The 18,101-nt window shown below is 40.1% G+C and overlaps 1 protein-coding gene across 1 annotated transcript in view; it reads right to left on the reverse strand.

Moving 5' to 3' along the window:
- Positions 1-5,290, reverse strand: part of VWF (von Willebrand factor) — a 344,529-nt gene extending 339,239 nt beyond the window's left edge. Inside the window, exons 1-5 of the mRNA XM_073649985.1 lie at positions 5,061-5,290; positions 4,145-4,196; positions 3,134-3,301; positions 716-818; positions 298-506 (exon numbers count right to left, since the gene is read on the reverse strand). Of these exons, the coding sequence (XP_073506086.1) occupies positions 298-506; positions 716-818; positions 3,134-3,301; positions 4,145-4,196 (532 nt within the window). The 5' untranslated portion in view covers positions 5,061-5,290. The remainder of the gene's footprint in view (positions 1-297; positions 507-715; positions 819-3,133; positions 3,302-4,144; positions 4,197-5,060) is intronic.
- Positions 5,291-18,101: the final 12,811 nt, after the last annotated feature.

Consider the following 18,101-nt stretch of genomic DNA (forward strand, 5'->3'; position numbering starts at 1 on the left):
GTATGCAAACATTGACAAATTTTTACCTATATCTTATAAGTATTTTCTATATAGCAGTAATGCATCCAAATATCATATATTCAGTCTTTGCAGACATCTTAGCCCTTACAGAGGCAGCTGTATTTTGTGTTTGTAGATAGATAGATAATAGCTAGATAGATAGATATAGATAGATAATATAAAGATATTACTCCAAAATGAATAGAGCGAATCTGAAAGGTCATACGAAATGAGTAAAGAATCCGAAATAATTTTAGGTGGACTGCCCCTTTAGGTTTTGTAGGATTTTTATTTTACCTTCTTGAGTCATAAAATCGTCTTCTGCAAACTGGTTGAAGTTCCCGCACAGTCCACACGTCCGGTTAAAGTGCTCATTAGACAGTATGAGCTGCAGGTTCCCGCTGACATCGATCTTCACCATTACTCCGTGCTCCTCGCTGGAGAGCTTGTAGTATCCTGCCTCGTTCTCCAGGTAAATCCCATTTGCGGCGTACGGCAGAGCGATGCTGCAGAAGAAGCAGGAAATCACACTCCATCATAACTAATCACTAATAGTGAGGCACACGGAGAGATACAGAACACATCCCTCCTGTCTTATCATTGGGGTTTCCAGCAGTGCCAGCAATGAGCATAAGGGGCCAAAAGCTCATCTGTGTGGTCACTAATGCATGTGTAGACAGTTGGGCATTTACTGTTGTTTTATCCTTTTACTTACGTCTTCTCTCCTTCAGTCGCTGTCCCATCCAAAAACATATGAATGTCGTAGTATTCTCCCAGGTACAAGGATACGCTATTCTTTTTACCATGTCTGTAATCCACTGAGAAGATAAGACATCATTGTACATGTGCACTTGTGTATATATATATATATATGCATTAGAGAGTGTTCACACAGGCAATGTGGTTTGGTCCAAATAAGTGCAGTTTCCTTGCTTTCATAAAACTCCAAGGGATTCAATACCCGAGCACAGTTCACGCTGAACAGGCTGCAGCTTCCAAATGTTACTCTTCAGCTCCAACACACAGACTTCTCAGCTTTCCTAGCTGACCCATCCAGAGAGAGAACCCGGCACGTCTCTCTCTCAGCTATAGCTCACATTTTGGCTGGTTACTCACCAGCAGCACACTCGACTCTGCTCAACGTCCAGCAGACTGACCCACACCTAGAGAACACAGGCCCTGATTCTTAGTCAAAGCAAGTCAGGTACATCTAATCAAGACCTGAAGAGCTAGGATTTAACCCTGTCCCACCTTGCTCTGCTACAATATGTACATTCTGCACATCATCATATACAATATACATCCCATCTTCATGCACACATATCATTGTGCATACATATATATATATATATATATATATATATATATACTGTATATATACATATATACCATCATTATACATGTATATATGCTATCATTATACTCACAAATCATCATGCATACATCTATATATATAATCGTCTTATCCCTTCTGTCTGTCTGTCCGGAAATCCCACGTCGCTGATTGGTCCAGCAGCGGCCAATCAGCGACGCGGGATTTCAGAAAAAAGATGGCGGCTGTTAGAGGCTCATCTGCGGGACGGAGCAGCCGGGAGATGACCGGCGCGAGGCGCTCATCTCCCGGTCGCTAGCAGCAGAAGGACCCGACCGCCGGCGCCGCTGACCTCCATGCGGCTAGGGTGTCAAGGGAGGACCGGGGAGCGGCGCTGCGGGTCGGGATACTTCTGCTGCGAGCGCCCGCTCATCTCCCGGCTTCTCGCAGCGGAAGTAGCAGCACAGGCAGCGGCGCTGACATCCATGCGGCTAGGGTGTCAAGGGAGGAGTAGGGAGCGGCGCTGCGGGTCGGGATACTTCTGCTGCGAGAAGCCGCTCATCTCCCGGCTTCTCGCAGCCTAAGTAGCGGCACAGGCAGTGGCGCTCCCCGGTCCTCACCTATACGATTCGCTGATTGGTCGCGGTCTCTGCCCGCGACCAATCAGTGATCTTGGCACAAAAGTTAAACACCGCTGTGCTGATTGGTCGCGGCCGATTTGGGTGCCACATTTAAATAGCGGCCGCGACCAATCACCGATCTTGGCGCCACGTTTAAACACTGCTGTGCTGATTGGTCGTGGACGCTGCCCGCGACCAATCAGCGATTTTGGCGCAAAATTTAAACAACGTTCTGCTGATTGGTCGCGGATGCCAGCCGCGACCAATCAGCGAGATTGGCGCCAAATTTAAACAACGCTCTGCTGATTGGTCGCGGACGCCAGACGCGACCAATCAGCGAGATTGGCGCCAAATTTAAACAATGCTCTGCTGATTGGTCGCGGATGCCAGCCGCGACCAATCAGCGAGATTGGCGCCAAATTTAAACAATGCTCTGCTGATTGGTCGCGGACGCCATCCGCGACCAATCAGCGATTTTGGCGTCACATTTAAACACTGCTGTGCTGATTGGTCGCGGACGCCAGCGGCGACCAATCAGCGATTTTGGCGCAAAATTTAAACAACGCTCTGCTGATTGGTCGCGGATGCCAGCCGACCGCGACCAATCAGCGAGATTGGCGCCAAATTTAAACAACGCTCTGCTGATTGGTCGCGGACGCCAGACGCGACCAATCAGCATTATTGGCGCCAAATTTAAACCCCGCTTTGCTGATTGGTCGCGGTGGCCGGCCGCAACCAATCAGCGATTTTGGTGCCAAATTTAAACAACGCTCTGCTGATTAGTCGCGACCGCCGGCTGTGACCAATCTGCGATATAGGCGCCAAATTTTAACACCGCTTTGCTAATTGGTCACGGTTGCCGGCCTCGACCAATCAGCGATTTTGGCGCCAAATTTAAACACCGCTCTGCTGATTGCGCCCTATCGGCCGCATACATATTCTAGAATACCCGATGCGTTAGAATCGGGCCACCATCTAGTACAGTATATATATATGGAATGGGTGTTAATTAACAAGGGGATTTGTAACACCCAGTTGTCAATGAATTCACACATTTGCAGGAGGAATAACAGAGGCGCAGTAGAGTTCCAAGGAGTGATGGTCGGTCGTCTTTAAAAATAGGGTTCCTTTCGATATGATAGGGGCGACCTTCTTCGTGGGTGGAATTGGTTGTAATAGTGGCTCTGTCACCTATACTCACCCAGTAGTGAGAATGAACGCTTGTGACAGTCCCCAGCCAACATGTAACTACAGTCTCCCAGAAAATCATAGAACGTTCCATCAAATGTTCGGATGTGATTTTTTCCAAAAAGGCTGCACCTCGACAGCGAGGACCAGTCCGGTTTACCAAATACATCCAAAGAGTTTCCTTTAAAGGAAAAAAAGTTATTATCACCAGTGTTACTTTTAGATCAATAATTTTTTTTCACTCATTTTCATGGGTATACTTTGGGGTAACTTTTTTTTTACATTTTAGACCATATTTCTGACGATTATTTTACAGATTATTTTGAAGATTGCAATATATAACGTTTTATTTTTATTCCATAATGCATGATTTTGTTATTAACTCTTGGATTATTTTATTTTCCAAATAATTAACTCTTAAAAGGTACTTTAAAAAATTGAAAAAATAATTCTAGTGTCTTTATATATAAAACACATGTTTTTATTATAATGACGACTAATAATAATAATAATAATAATAATAATGGTGAACAATGAAAATTATGAACAATAATAAATAAATAATCAGTAACAATAATAATAAATGTTAATAATGAACAATAATAATGAATAATAAATATAAATAGTATTAATAATGAACAATAATAAGAATAACTAAGAATAATACTAATAAATAATATTGATAATAAAAATAATAATAAACAATAATAAATAATAATAGTAATATTTAATAATAATAAAAATAATAATACATGATAGTAATAATAATTAGGTATAATAATAATTAATAATAAATATATTATTATTAATACTAATTATTATGATGAATATTAATAAACAATAATACAAATTATATAAAATATATAATAATAATAATAAATAATAATAATACTTCTAATGATAATATTATAATAATAATAATAATAATAATAATAATAAACATTAACTGTATATAAAATATATAATAATAATAAATATTAATAATAATACTTCTAATGATAATATAATAATATACTGAACCTACCTGGTGGAATCACGTTGGCCAACAACAAGACTGTTAATGGCAGGGAATGCATCTGTTCAAAACATGTATTAAAAGTGAACACAATGCAAAAAATAAAAGCATAAAATAAACTGAAGGTCATAAATAACAGAAATATAGAAATATCTCCCTGCTAATAATAATAATATTATTATTATTTTATTTTTTAGATATGGCGCCAATATATTTGATGGTGTTAACAAGATCAGAAAATGAGGAAAACAATGCATTAAATATGCAAAGACTAACAAAAGTAAGAAATAACAATAATTAAAATGCTTCAAATTGAATCGTGTAAGAAACAAATTGTGGAAAAAAAGTCCAAAATCGTATTAAAAATGGTTAAAAAAAAAAGTAGAAATAACCAGTATTAAAGTAATTTTTTTTCTGTTTTTTCCCAAAAATTGCTGTTTTTGCATTAATTGGTTATTTAAAAAATCGCAAAAAATGCAATAAAAACAACTTGCGTAAATTCAATAATAATCTTCTATCTTGAATGTTTTTCAATGCATTCAATGAAAACATCCTATTTCTAAAGTATTTTTAGAATTTAATGTACATTTTTCTGCACCTCTATACAACATTTGACATTTACTGATCTGAATTCTTGTAAGCTAATACATACAGAAAAAAAATGAAGCTATTTTTTCAAAAATATTTTATTGGAGAGATATATGTATTCAATTCTTAAATCTAAAATTAGATTTTAAGTAAATTTCGGTTTTACATAAAAGAAAATAAAAAAACATACAAAGTTGAGAAAATTCTTGACATAAGGCAATTACAAAAAAGTCTAAAATTTGAGGCAACGTCCTATAAAAACCGGGAACAAATAAACTTTTTGGGAATTTTACATAAAAAATAAAAGTAGAAATCCACAATTGAAAATTGCACTTACCTTAAAGTGTTTGAGATGATAAAAATCTCCAAAAACGTGGAGGAACCGATGTTTAGCAGACCATTGCTCCTGGACACCTTCACGTCTTGACCGATGTAGAGCCTCCTAGAAGTTTGACATCTTATGTATGCTTAAGGCAGGAACTTTTGTTCGTTAAAAGGAAAGATAAATGGTGAGTGCTACATCCGTCTGAATGTAGACACAATGGTGTAAATCTCCTATCAGAAAAAATCAGTTGGCTTTAATTACCAGACGAGAACAATGAAAGGAAACAACTTTAGAAAGAAAATACGAAAATGGTTCATGACTGATTAGACGCTGAAAGGTTTTATGGGAGAATTCACTAGTAATACTGATGAGCAAACAAAAAAATAGAATTACATAAGAACCGAGACAAGAGAATGTTCTGAATGTGGTAAAATGATATAAAAAATATAAAAATAATTTAAAAATAAAGTAAAATAAAGAAAAAATACCTAAGTATGAATGACGTTTTGGAATTGGAAAATGGACATGTGTTTTTTTTGTTAACGGATTTCGGCTAGATTTCGAGCCATGGCAAATTGATGGAGAACGCTCTGTAGGAAGATCCATCTTGTGGAAGCCTAGATAGGTCCACCAGGATTTTCTCCGCCATTATTTTGATTGTATCAAGCCATCGAGTTGCTGGTCTTGATCTTCACCTTGTTCCTTCTATTCTTCCGACCATGATGTCCTTCCCCAGTGATTGCTCTCTTTGTATGATGTGTCCAGAGTAGGCAAGTCGTAGCTTGGTGAATGATCCTTGCTTCGAGAGACAATATCTGGCTTGATTTGTCTGTTCTTCTTGCCATCCATGGTATTGATAACATCCTTCTCCAGCACCACATTTGGAAGGCGTCGATTATTCTTCTGTCTTGCCACATTTTTAAGTCAAAGTAGGCCTTTTTACTACTCTTATATGTTTCTAAGAAATATAACAAAAATAAACATTATTTAAAGAAATGTTTTCGAGAAAAAATATTGATTCCTGTGTTAAATAGTTGAATATATTATTTTACTAATTTTGGATTCAAGATCTGTTTCTCCATAAACACTCTTTTTTGGCCCAAGAGGATGAGTGTTTTTTTGAATAGGGAGAAAAGGAGCCAGACTGTAATTATTTTAGGTTGCTGGTCATCAGGGGGTTGCTCTATTGAACCATGAACCTTAGGCCGGCCATATACATTAGATGGCTGTCGGATGAATGATACTTAGGTCAATCTTTTGGCCAATAGCCATCTCTGCTGACTTTCCCATGCACAGGAACACTCGCTCGGCTGACCACTCCTGTGTTCCCTATTAGAAAGCCACCGACCGACCTGTCAGCCGGTAGCTAATCTTCGGGAGAACAATGTGATCAGCAATCCAAAATCGGACATGAGCGATCGATAGCTCTCCCAACATCAGTAAGGTTGTTAGTGATCCATGCCTTTCACCATGACCTGTTAACTAGGAAATCCTAATGTAACTTTCATCAATTTAGTGCCAGAAGCTAATTTGAAAAAAAAAATTGCTAGAAAGATAAAAAGAAAAAGAAGCATAAAATGCTCTCGGGTTTAGAAAGACTAAAATAAATGATAATATGTAAAATGTTTACATGATTAACCCCTTTACCCCTGAGGGTGGTTTGCATGTTAATGACCGGGGCAATTTTTACAATTCTGATCACTGTCACTTTATGAGGTAATTACTCTGGAACGCTTCAATGGATCCAACTGATTCTGAGACTGTTTTTTCATGACATATTGTACTTCATGATTGTGGTAAAATTTCTTCGATATGACTTGCGTTTATTTGTGAAAAAATCGGAAATTTGTCAAAAAATTAGAAAATTTCGCAATTTTCAAAATTTTAATTTTCATGCCCTTAAATCAGAGAGATATGTCACACAAAATAGTTAATAAATAACATTTCCCACACGTCTACTTTACATCAGCACAATTTTGGAACCAAATTTTTTTTTGTTAGGAAGTTATAAGGGTTAAAAGTTAACCAGCGATTTCCAACAAAATTTACAAAATCATTTTTTTAGGGACCACATCACATTTGAAGTGACTTTAAGGGGCCTTTATGACAGAAAATACCCAAAAGTGACACCATTCTAAAAATTGCACCCCTCAAGGTGCTCTAAATCACATTCAAGAAGTTTATTAACCCTTCAGGTGCTTCACAGGAATTTTTGGAATGTAGAAGAAAAAAATGAACATTTAACTTTTTTCGTAAAAATGTTACTTTAGACCCAAATGTTTTATTTTCGCAATGGTAACAGGAAAAAATGGACCCCAAAATTTGTTGAGCAATTTCTCCTGAGCACGCCAATACTCAATATGTGGGGGAAAACCACTGTTTGGGCGCACGGCAGGGTTTGGAAGGGAAGGAGCGCCATTTGACTTTTTGAATGTAAAATTTGCTTGAATAATTAGCAGATGCCATGTTGGGTTTGGGGAGCCCCTGATGTGCCTAAAAAGTGGAAACCCCCTACAAGTGACACCATTTTGGAAACTCGGCCCCTCAGGGAATTTATCTAGATGTGTGGTGAGCACCTAGATCCCCCAGATGCTTCACAGAAGTTTATAACATTGAGCCGTAAAAATAAAATTTTCACATTTTTCCGACAAAAATGTTTTTCAGCCCCCAATTTTGCATTTTCATAAGGGTAACAGGAGAAATTGCACCATGCAATTTGTTGTGCAATTTCTCATGAACAAGCCGATACCCGGTATGTGGGAGAAAACTACTGCTTGGGCGCACAGCAGGGTTCAGAAGGAAAGGAGCGCCATTTGACTTTTTGAATGTAAAATTTGCTTGAATAATTAGCGGCCCTTGATGTGCCTAAACAGTGGAAGCCCCCCACAGCTGACCCCATTTTGGAAACTAGACCCCTCAAGGAACTTCTCTAGATGTGTGGTGAGCACTCTTAAACCCCAGGTGCTTCACAGAAGTTTATAACATACAGCCGTGAAAATAAAAAAATCAAACTTTTTCCACAAAACTTATCTTTTAGCCCCATATTTTTTATTTTCACAAGGGTAAGAGGAGAAAATGGACCCCAAAAACTGTTGTGCAATTTCTCCTGAGTATGCCGGTACCCCATATGTGGAGAAAATACACTGTTTGGGCGCCGGGTTCAGAAGGGAAGGAGCACTGTGTGACTTTTTGAATGCAAAATTGGCTGGAATCAAGAGCGGACGCCATGTCGCGTTTGGAGAGACCCTGATGCGCCTAAACAGTGGAAACCCCCCACAAGTGACCCTAGTTTGGAAACTAAACCCCTCAAGGATTTTATCAAGGGGTATAATGAACATTTTGAACCCAGAGATACGACACAGAATTTGATAACATTAGGTCATCATCATATTGAATAAGTTGTCACTAGTCTTGAGCGCAAGTGCTCGCTACTTGAGTTTGCATCGGATACTCGGGTATGCACCATGTATCAAGGGTGCTCGAGTGACATGCTCGAGTCCCTGCCCCGAATGTTTCACAGTTGTTAGAGACCCAAAAAAAACATGCGGGGATCGCTCATTCATGGCAGGCAATCCCCATGAGGTTTTTTTGGCTGTATAACTGTTAGAATCTATTTTGTTTTACTATCGGCCATCTTGTTGTGGTTTGCTGGCTTCTAGTCTTTTCCTCTGGTGCTGGGTTTCTTGGTCACGTGATCTCTGCACTCTTTATTACTCAGCACCTGGCTCCCATCCCCTGCTGGACATCAGTGTTGTTACGCTCCTGCTCTGGCTAAGTAGCCTTGTTTAGTTCTTCTTGCTTTGGACTATTGTTATCCTGGGACTTCTTGTTCCATCAGTTTTGTTTCCTTTAATTTTCGTTTCTGCAACTAACTTTTCTGTTAGGAGGTCTCCTGCTTTTGCTCCCAGTCCTTAGATCTTTTAGGGACCCCTTTCCCCTTCCTACAGGTCTTCGTTTGAGTTCAGTGCAGGAGTTTCGGTGGGGCTATTCATTAGGAATAGGGTACCCACCCCAGCGTAAGGTAAAGCTGAGTCTCAGTGCAGGGACAGCTTTTCCCTTCTATTCCTTAGTTCTAAGTTGCAGAACATAACAGTATGTCCAGCCACTTTTTTTTTTTTTTTTTTTTTAATTTATTTCTTTTATTTTTTTCTTCTCTTCTCCTCTCCTCTTCCTGGATTTTCTTCAGTATCGTTACCATCCAGGAGCTTGCTCAACGCTTGCAAGGGTTGACTCTGGAAGTTGCCGATCTTCAGCAGTAAGTGAGTAAATACCCTGCAGAACGCTATGAAGAACCTAAGGTGGGATTACCTGAGTGTTTCTCCAGGAAACGACAAGATTTTTTTTCATTTAAAAATGCTTGTTTGTTGTATTTTTGGCTCAGACCTAGAACGTCTTGTAGTGAACTACAGCATGTAGGAATTATTATGTCTCTATTGCGTAAGGAACCTCAAATCTGGTTGTTTTCCTTGTCTTCTGATGATCATTGTTTGAGTTCTCTGGAGGCATTTTTTGATGCCATGGGTTTGCTATATGATGACCCTGATCGGGTTATATCAGCTGAGGCCGAGCTCAGATGTCTCAAACAGGGTTCTCTTGATGCTGAGAGTTATTGCACCCTGTTCAGATGATGGTCTGCAGAGGTCAGGTGGAATGACCCTGCACTCAAGTTTCAGTTTCTGGCAGGCTTGAGTGAAAGGGTTAAAGATTTGCTCATTGCATTCCCTGCACCTGATACTCTGCAAGTTGCCATGCAGTTAGCTATCCGTGTGGATAGAAGGTTGAGGGCTAGACAGAATGAGGAGAAGTTTCCTGTATTGCTGGATTCTGTTTCTCACGATAATCCTGCCGACACTGGGGAACCTATGCAGGTTGGGGCAATGTCATCCCGTTCCAAGGAGAGGGACAGGAGGTTCTCTGAGGGACTTTGCTTGTATTGCGGTAAGGCTGATCATTTTTTAAAGCAATGTGAGGTTCGCTTAAGGAAAGAAAAAAAATGGTCAGTAGAAATAACACTCCTGTTCGCATTGTGTTTTTACGTAGTGCTGGGGTGTTTTTTCCTGGTAATACCACCCGTCAGGGTCGTTTGATTGAGTTTCAGGTTATGGTGGATTGTGGTTCTGCACTTAATTTGATTGAGCAACAATTTCTTGAAAAGTATAAGTTTGATTCTGAACCTTTGTCGTCTCCTTTTCCTGTGGTGGCGATTGATAATACTCCCCTGGAGCATGGGAGCATTCTTCGAAAGGTCACTGGGTTTCCGCTTACTATGAATATGGAACATCAGGAGCAGATTGACTTATTTGTACTTGCTAAGTTGCCTTCCCCGGTCGTCCTGGGGTTGCCCTGGTTAAAACGGCATAATCCTTTGCTGGACTGGTCGTCTGGTTCCATAAGATCCTGGGGTCACGGGTGTTATGGTAAGTGTTGTAATGTCCACATTGCAGCTGTTGTAAAGGGGGGAGTTACCTGAACCCATTCAGGATTTTTGGAGGAGGTGGAGTCAAAAGCTTTACCACCTCATAGAGATTACGATTGCACTATTGACTTCGTCCCTGATGCTAAGCTCTCTAAGAGTCGGTTGTTTAATCTGACAATCTCCGAGAGGGAGTATCTTCAGACTAGTTTAGCTGCAGGTCACATAAGTCTCCTGTGGCGGTTGGGTTATTTTTTGTCAAAAAGAAGGATGGGGGTCTTAGGCCATGTCTGGATTTTCGGGAGATTAATAAGATCACTGTGCGCAATCCTTAGCCGTTACCACTTATTCCGGATTTGTTTAACCAATTGACCGGAGCTAAATGGTTTTCTAAGATTGACCTTCGTGGGGCATATAATTTGCTGCGGGTGAAGGATGGAGATGAATGGAAGACAGCTTTTAACACCCCGGAAGGACATTTTGAGTGTTTGGTGATGCCTTTTGGGCTTACTAACGCTCCTGCATTTTTTCAAAATTTCATCAATGACATTCTGAGACCCTTGATCGGTAGGAGAGTTATTGTTTATCTGGATGACATTTTGATTTATTCATCGGATCTTGAGTCTCATTGGCAGAGAGTCCACAAAGTTCTTTAGATTCTGAGAGATAACACACTGTTTGCTAAATTGGAGAAGTGTCAGTTTGCTGTCCAGAAAATTAGTTTTTTGGGTTACTTTGTCTCTTGTGATGGTTTTGAGATGGACCCAGTGAAAGTTCAGGCTGTGCTGGAGTGCCCGAGGCCTGAGGGTTTGAAGTCCATACAGAGGTTTTTGGGGTTTGCCAATTATTACAGGAAATTCATAAAGAATTTCTCTGTCATCGTTAAACCCATTACTGATCTTACCAAGAAGGGTACTAATACAGTCTAATGGTCCACTGAGGCTATTGAAGCTTTTGAGTATCTCAAGGAGAGGTTCAGCTCTGCTCCTGTTTTTATCCAGACGGATGAGACCAAGCCATTTTTGGCTGAGGTGGATGCCTCATCTATAGGCGTAGGGGCAGTTCTGTACCAGGAGGGTGAGGATGGGGTGCATCCCTGTGCTTTCTTTTCAAAAAAAATTTCTGAGACAGAGCTCAACTATGATGTTGGGAATCGTGAGTTGTTGGCTATTAAACTCGCGTTCAAGCATTGGCGACATTTTTTGGAGGGGGCTCGACATCCTATACTGTTTTTCACTGATCATAAGAATTTGATTTATCTGGACGCAGCTAAACATTTGAATGCCCGTCAGGCATTCCGTAACCTTTGTCCCGGTGTCAAAGAATGTTAAGGCTGACGCTTTGTCTCGTAGTTTCTCTCCAGCGGTGAATGCTAAGAGGGAGGAGTGTATTTTGCAGAGAGGGGTGGTGGTGGCCACATTGGATTCTGAGTTGGAGAATAGCATCCTAGGAGCTCAGAGTGCGGCACCAACTAACACTCTGTGTGGTAAATTGTTTGTGCCTAGAGCCTTGAGGAGAGCGTTGTTTGTTGAATGTCATGAATCTTGGTTGGCGGGTCACCCAGGGATTTCGGAAACTAAGAAGTCTATCGGTCGGAGTTTCTGGTGGCCAGGGTGGCAAAGGGAAGTCATCAAGTGGGTGCGTCAGTGTTCTGTGTGTGCTAGGTCGAAGGCCTCTCACGCTCCGGCTGCGGGGTTGCTATGCCCCTTGGAAGTTCCTAGTTTGCCATGGACGCACCTTGCCATGGATTTTATCACCGATCTGCCTTTATCGGAGGGTTTTTCTGTCATCTGGGTTGTTGTGGACCGGTTTAGTAAAATATGTCATCTGGTTCCGTTCAACAAGTTACCTTGCGCCAAGACTCTTGCTAAGGCTTTTGTGAAGGAGATTGTTAGGCTCCATGGTGTTCCCACGGACATTGTTTCCAATAGAGGACCACAGTTTGTGGCTCGCTTTTGGCATGCTTTTTGTGACAGATTGAAAATTCATTTGTCATTCTCGACTGGGTATCATCCAGAGTCCAATGGACAGACTGAAAGGAAGAACCAGGATGTCGAGCAGTTTTTGAGATGTTTTGTGGCAGACAATCAGGAAATGTGGTCAGAATTTCTACCACTTGCAGAGTTTGCCCTTAATAATCATACTTCTTCCTCGGCTGGTTGCTATCCCTTTTTTTTGTTGTACTGGCAGGTATCCATCTTTTGGTCCATTTTCCAAGGTTGGGGCTGCTGTACCGGAGGAGTACAATTTTTCTGGTGATTTGGAGAGGGTTTGGACCAGTGTATGCCTGAACCTTAAAGAGGCTAACAGGAGATCTAAAAGGTATTTTGACAAAAAAAGAAAGGAGTCCTTGTTTGCTGTGGGGATATGGTTTGGTTGTTCTCTAGGAATCTTCATTTGAAAATTCCTTCTAAAAAACTGGGGCCTAAATTTGTGGGTCCTTTCAAAGTGGTTCAGATTGTCAACTTGGCAGCGGTGAGGATGGGCATTCCCTCGTCCTGGAGGATTAATTCTGTTTCATGTGTCGTTACTTAAGAAGGCGGACACGCTTGATAAGCAGGCAAAGCCTACTGTTCCTCTTGTTGATGAGGACGGTGAATTTGAAATTTCTCGCATTTTGGATTCCAGGTGGCATAGAGGAAGATTACAGTATCTTGTGTCCTGGAGAGGTTTCGGCCCCGAGGATAATTCCTGGGTGAAGGCCGAGGACGTCTTGGCCTCAAGGCTAATTAAGGCTTTTCACAGGAGATTTCCTGGTAAGGCTCGGCCTAGAGGATCCGGAGGATCCACGTAAAAGGGGAGATACTGTTAGAATCTATTTTGTTTTACTATCGGCCATCTTGTTGTGGTTTGCTGGCTTCTAGTCTTTTCCTCTGGTGCTGGGTTTCTTGGTCACGTGATCTCTGCACTCTTTATTACTCAGCACCTGGCTCTCATCCCCCGCTGGACATCAGTGTTGGTACGCCCGTGTTCTGGCTAAGTAGCCTTGTTTAGTTCTTCTTGCTTTGGACTATTGTTATCCTGGGACTTCTTGTTCCACCAGTTTTGTTTCCTTTAATTTTCGTTTCTGCAACTAACTTTTCTGTTAGGAGGTCTCCTGCTTTTGCTCCCAGTCCTTAGATCTTTTAGGGACCCCTTTCCCCTTCCTACAGGTCTTCGTTTGAGTTCAGTGCAGGAGTTTCGGTGGGGCTATTCATTAGGAATAGGGCACCCAACCCAGCGTAGGGTAAAGCTGAGTCATTGGTATCGGGCAAATGACATTTTTTGATCGCTTTCTATTCCGATTTTTGGGAGGCAGATTATAAAAGAACCAACAATTCAGGAATTATTTTTTTGTCTCTTTTTTTATGCCGTTCTGCGTGTGGTAAAATTGATAAAGTAGCTTTATTCTTCAGGTCAATGTTTACAGTGATACCATATTTATATAGTTTTTTTATGTTTGGTGCTATTACACAATAAAAACTATTTTATAGAAAAAATATTTTTTTTGCATCGCTTTATTCTGAGAGCTATAACTTTTTTCATTTTTCGGGTGATGGAGCTGTATGGCGGCTTGTTTTTTGCTGGACAAGATGACGTTTTCAGTGGTACTATTTTTATTTACATTTGTATTTTTGATCGCGTTTTATTCTATTTTTTGTTTGGCGGTATGATGATAAAGCATCGTTTTTTTTTGTTTGTTTGTTTTTTTACCGTGTTCACTAAAGGGGTTAACTAGTGGCACAGTTTTATAGGTCAGGTGATACCAAATATGTGTACTTTTATTGGTTTGTTTTTTTTCACAATAATATTTATTTCTGGGTACAGTATATATATATTTTTTTATTTATTTTATATATATATATATATATATATATATATATTATTTTTTTTTACAAAAAAAAATTAATTTTTTTTTCACTTTCTTACACTTTTGTTTACTTTTACACTTTGTCTCACTATGGGACTTTCATTTTTTGTAGGCTGGTCGCTTGCACAGCATAGGGATGTAGCAGCATCCTTATGCTATGCAGGCTGTCAGCCCCTGCAGACACAAGTTAGGTAGAACGTGCACTGAGCACGATCTACCTAACTTGCTGATTCCTGGTGACCTGGATGTCGTCATGACGACATCGGGTCACCATGGCAACGATCGGGACCCAGCACACAGAGCGCGGGACTCAGGATACAAGGTAAGAGGGGCTCTCTTACCGATGCCTGCCCCAGAAATGGTGCGATCAAAGTCGATCGCAGCATTTCTGGGCATAATGTGTCGGGAGCGGTGCGGGACTTCTCCTGGCACATAGTACCAGGTGTCAGCTGTGAGAATCAGCTTCTGTGTGGGCGCGATTACATTGTGAGTAATAGTACGTACCTGGTCCAATAGGCCCAGGGCACAGGGACGTACTATTACTAAAAATGTCAGAAAGGGGTTAATAGATAGACAAACAAAAGTATACAGCAGCACTTTGTAAGCACTAAGATGTATGCAAACACTAGCAAATTCGTACCTAAGTACGTAAATTTTATAAGAATATTATATATAGCAGTGATACATCCAAATGTCACCTATTGAATGTTTGCTTATATACTAGCGCTTACAGAGGCTTCTGTATGCTTTTGTTTGTATATTATGTAGTCATAGCAGCTTGCACCTGTTCACACTTGCTTTATTCCGTTTGGAGGCGCTGGTCAGATTTTTATTTATATATATACAGTATATGTGTGTGTATTTTGCAAAATACCATAAATAGTACATTTTCTATTCTTTCTTTTTCTATTTTATTACCCTTCAGTAGTGCCCCCTATGATAATATGTATATATAGTCATGGCTTAAAGTGTTGGCACCCTTGAAATTGTTCCAGAAAATGAAGTATATTTCTCAGAAAATTATTGCAATTACACATGTATTGTTACACACTTGTTTAATTCCTTTGTGAACAACGCAAAAAAACAGCTTCCTATAACCATCACCTTTTGCAAACTGCTTCAGGTCTCTCATATTTGAAGGCGCCTTCTCCTAACAGCAATTTTAAGATCTCTCCACAGGTGATCAATAGGATTTAGATCCGTACTTATTGCTGCCACTTCAGAACTCTCCAGCGCTTTGTTTCCATCCATTTCTGGAGGCTTCTTGAAGTATGTTTGGTGTCATTGTCCTTCTGGAAGACCCATAACCTAGGACGCAACCCCAGCTTTCTGACACTGGACACTACATTGCAACCCAAAATCCTTTGGTAATCTTCAGATTTCATGATGCTTTGCAGACAGTCAAGGCACCCAGTGCAAGAGGCAGCAAAGCAACCGTAAAACATTTTTGAACCTCCACCATATTTGACTGTAGGTACTGTGTTCTTTTCTTTGTAGACCTCATTGTGTTTACCATAAACGGTAGAATGATGTGCTTTACATAACAGCTCTATCTTGGTCTCATCTGTTCACAAGATGCTTTCCCAGAAGGATTTTGGCTTACTCATGTATATTTTGGGAAACTGCAGTCTAGCTTTTTTATGTCTCTGTGTCAGCAGTAAGGTCCTCCTGGGTTGCCTGCCATAGTGTTTCATTTCATTCAAATGCCAATGGATAGTTCGCGCTGACAATGATGCACCCTGAGCCTGCAGGTCAGCTTGAATTTCTTTGGAACTTGATTGAGGCTGCTTATCCACCATGCGGACTATCCTGCATTGCAACCTTTCATAATTTTTTCTCTGCTGTCCACGTCCAGGGAGATTAGCTACAGTGCTATGGGTTGTAAACTTGATTATGTTGCGCACCGTGGACAAAGAAACATCAAGATCTCTGGAGATTGACTTGTAACCTTGAGATTGTTGATATTTTTCAACAATTTTGGCTCTCAAGTCCTCAGACAGTTCTCTTCTCCTCTTTTTGTTCTCCATGCTTAGTGTGGCACACACAGACACACAAGATTGAGTCAAGGTCTCCCCTTTTTATTTGGTTTCAAGTGTGATTTTCATATTGCCTTCACTTGTTACTTGCCACAGGTGAGTTTGAACGAGCATCACATGCTCGAAAGAAAGTTGTCTACCCACAATTTTGGAAAAGTGCCAACATTTTTATTCAGCCCATTTTTGGAGTTTGTGTGAAGTTATGTCCAATCTGAATTTTTTCTCTGTTTTTTTTGTGTTGTACCAATACACACAAAGAAAATAAACATGTGTATAGCAAAGCATGTGTAATTGCAATAATTTTCTGGGAGAAATACTTCATTTTCTTTTACAATTTTAAAGGTGCCAACAGTTTCGTCAATGACTATATATATATACAGGGAGGTCCAAAAGTAGGTGGACAGAAAGTGTAATAAGGTTATGAAGGGGAAGATTTATCAAACATGGTGTAAAGTGAAACTGTCTCAGTTGCCCTTAGCAACCAATCAGATTCCACTTTTCATTCCTCACAGACTCTTTGGAAAATTAAAGGTGGAATCTGATTGGTTGCTAAGGGCAACTGAGCCAGTTTCACAGATCTAGTTTTCACAGATAGATCTCCTCCAAATCTGTTTTCTTTTCAGATAATTCAGATAACACATAATGGCAAATAATTTAAATACAGATCAAAGAAAATGGATTTTAACAGAGTATTGGAAATCTCAAAATGCTGAAACCGTTAGAGCAGATTGGGTTGACACATTTGGTACTCAAGCCCCAAAGAGACAAACCATTTACCGCATTTGTGACAAATTCAATGCCACTGGCTCAATCCCTAATGCTCCAAAAACTGCTCGACCCAAAACAGTCTGTACAGAAGATAATAGACAACTTGTTGCTGAAACATTTGTTCAGAGTCCAAAAAAGTCACCAGAAGAGCCTCTTTGGAATTGGGAATTTCACGAGCTTCTATCATGCGAATCCTGAAATCTATTGGGTGGAAGCTTATCGTCCACGTCTAATTCATGGTTTATTGGAGGATGATCCAGACAGGCAGCTGCAATTTAGTGAGATTATGCTTAACGAAATTGAAGAAAATCCAGTAATTTTAGATAACATTATGTGGAGTGATGAAGCTTCTTTCATATTCTCCGGCCATATTAACAGACATAATTGTATTTACTGATATAATGAGAACATGCATTTAACATTAGAGCAACAACTAAATGAGCCTGGTGTCAATGTTTGAGGTGGTATTTCAAGTTTTGGTGTTTTAGGAACAATATTTTTTGATGGAACAGTCACAGGAGATAAGTGTCTCGAAAGTCTAATGAATCAAGTTGTTCCCCAGTTACAGCAACAGCCTAATTCACATGACCTTTATTTCCATCAAGATGGGGCTCCTCCACATTATTCAAGAGTAGTCCGCGAGTATCTTGATGAAACATTTCCTAATAAATGGATTGGCCGAAGAGGCCCACTTGATTGGCCGGCACGTTCACCAGACTTGACCCCAATGGATTTTTTCTTTTGGGGAGTACTCAAGGACAAAGTTTATAGTCGAAAACCAAAAAGTGTCAGTGATTTGAAAAATTACATAAGAGATGCATTTCAAGAAATTAATACCCAAAGAGAATTGTGCAAAAAAGTTTGTCGAAGCGTAAGAGGCGACTTCAAAGCTGTGCAAATTGTAATGGAAAACAGTTTGAGCACCTGCGTTGATATAATTTAAGGGCTTTTGTATTATTGTTCAGAATAAAATTTAATTGTCAGTG

The sequence above is a fragment of the Phyllobates terribilis genome, unplaced genomic scaffold (genome assembly GCF_046119375.1).
Source record: "Phyllobates terribilis strain yellow unplaced genomic scaffold, ASM4611937v1 Scaffold_10__3_contigs__length_209671492, whole genome shotgun sequence".
Lineage (NCBI taxonomy): Eukaryota > Metazoa > Chordata > Amphibia > Anura > Dendrobatidae > Phyllobates > Phyllobates terribilis.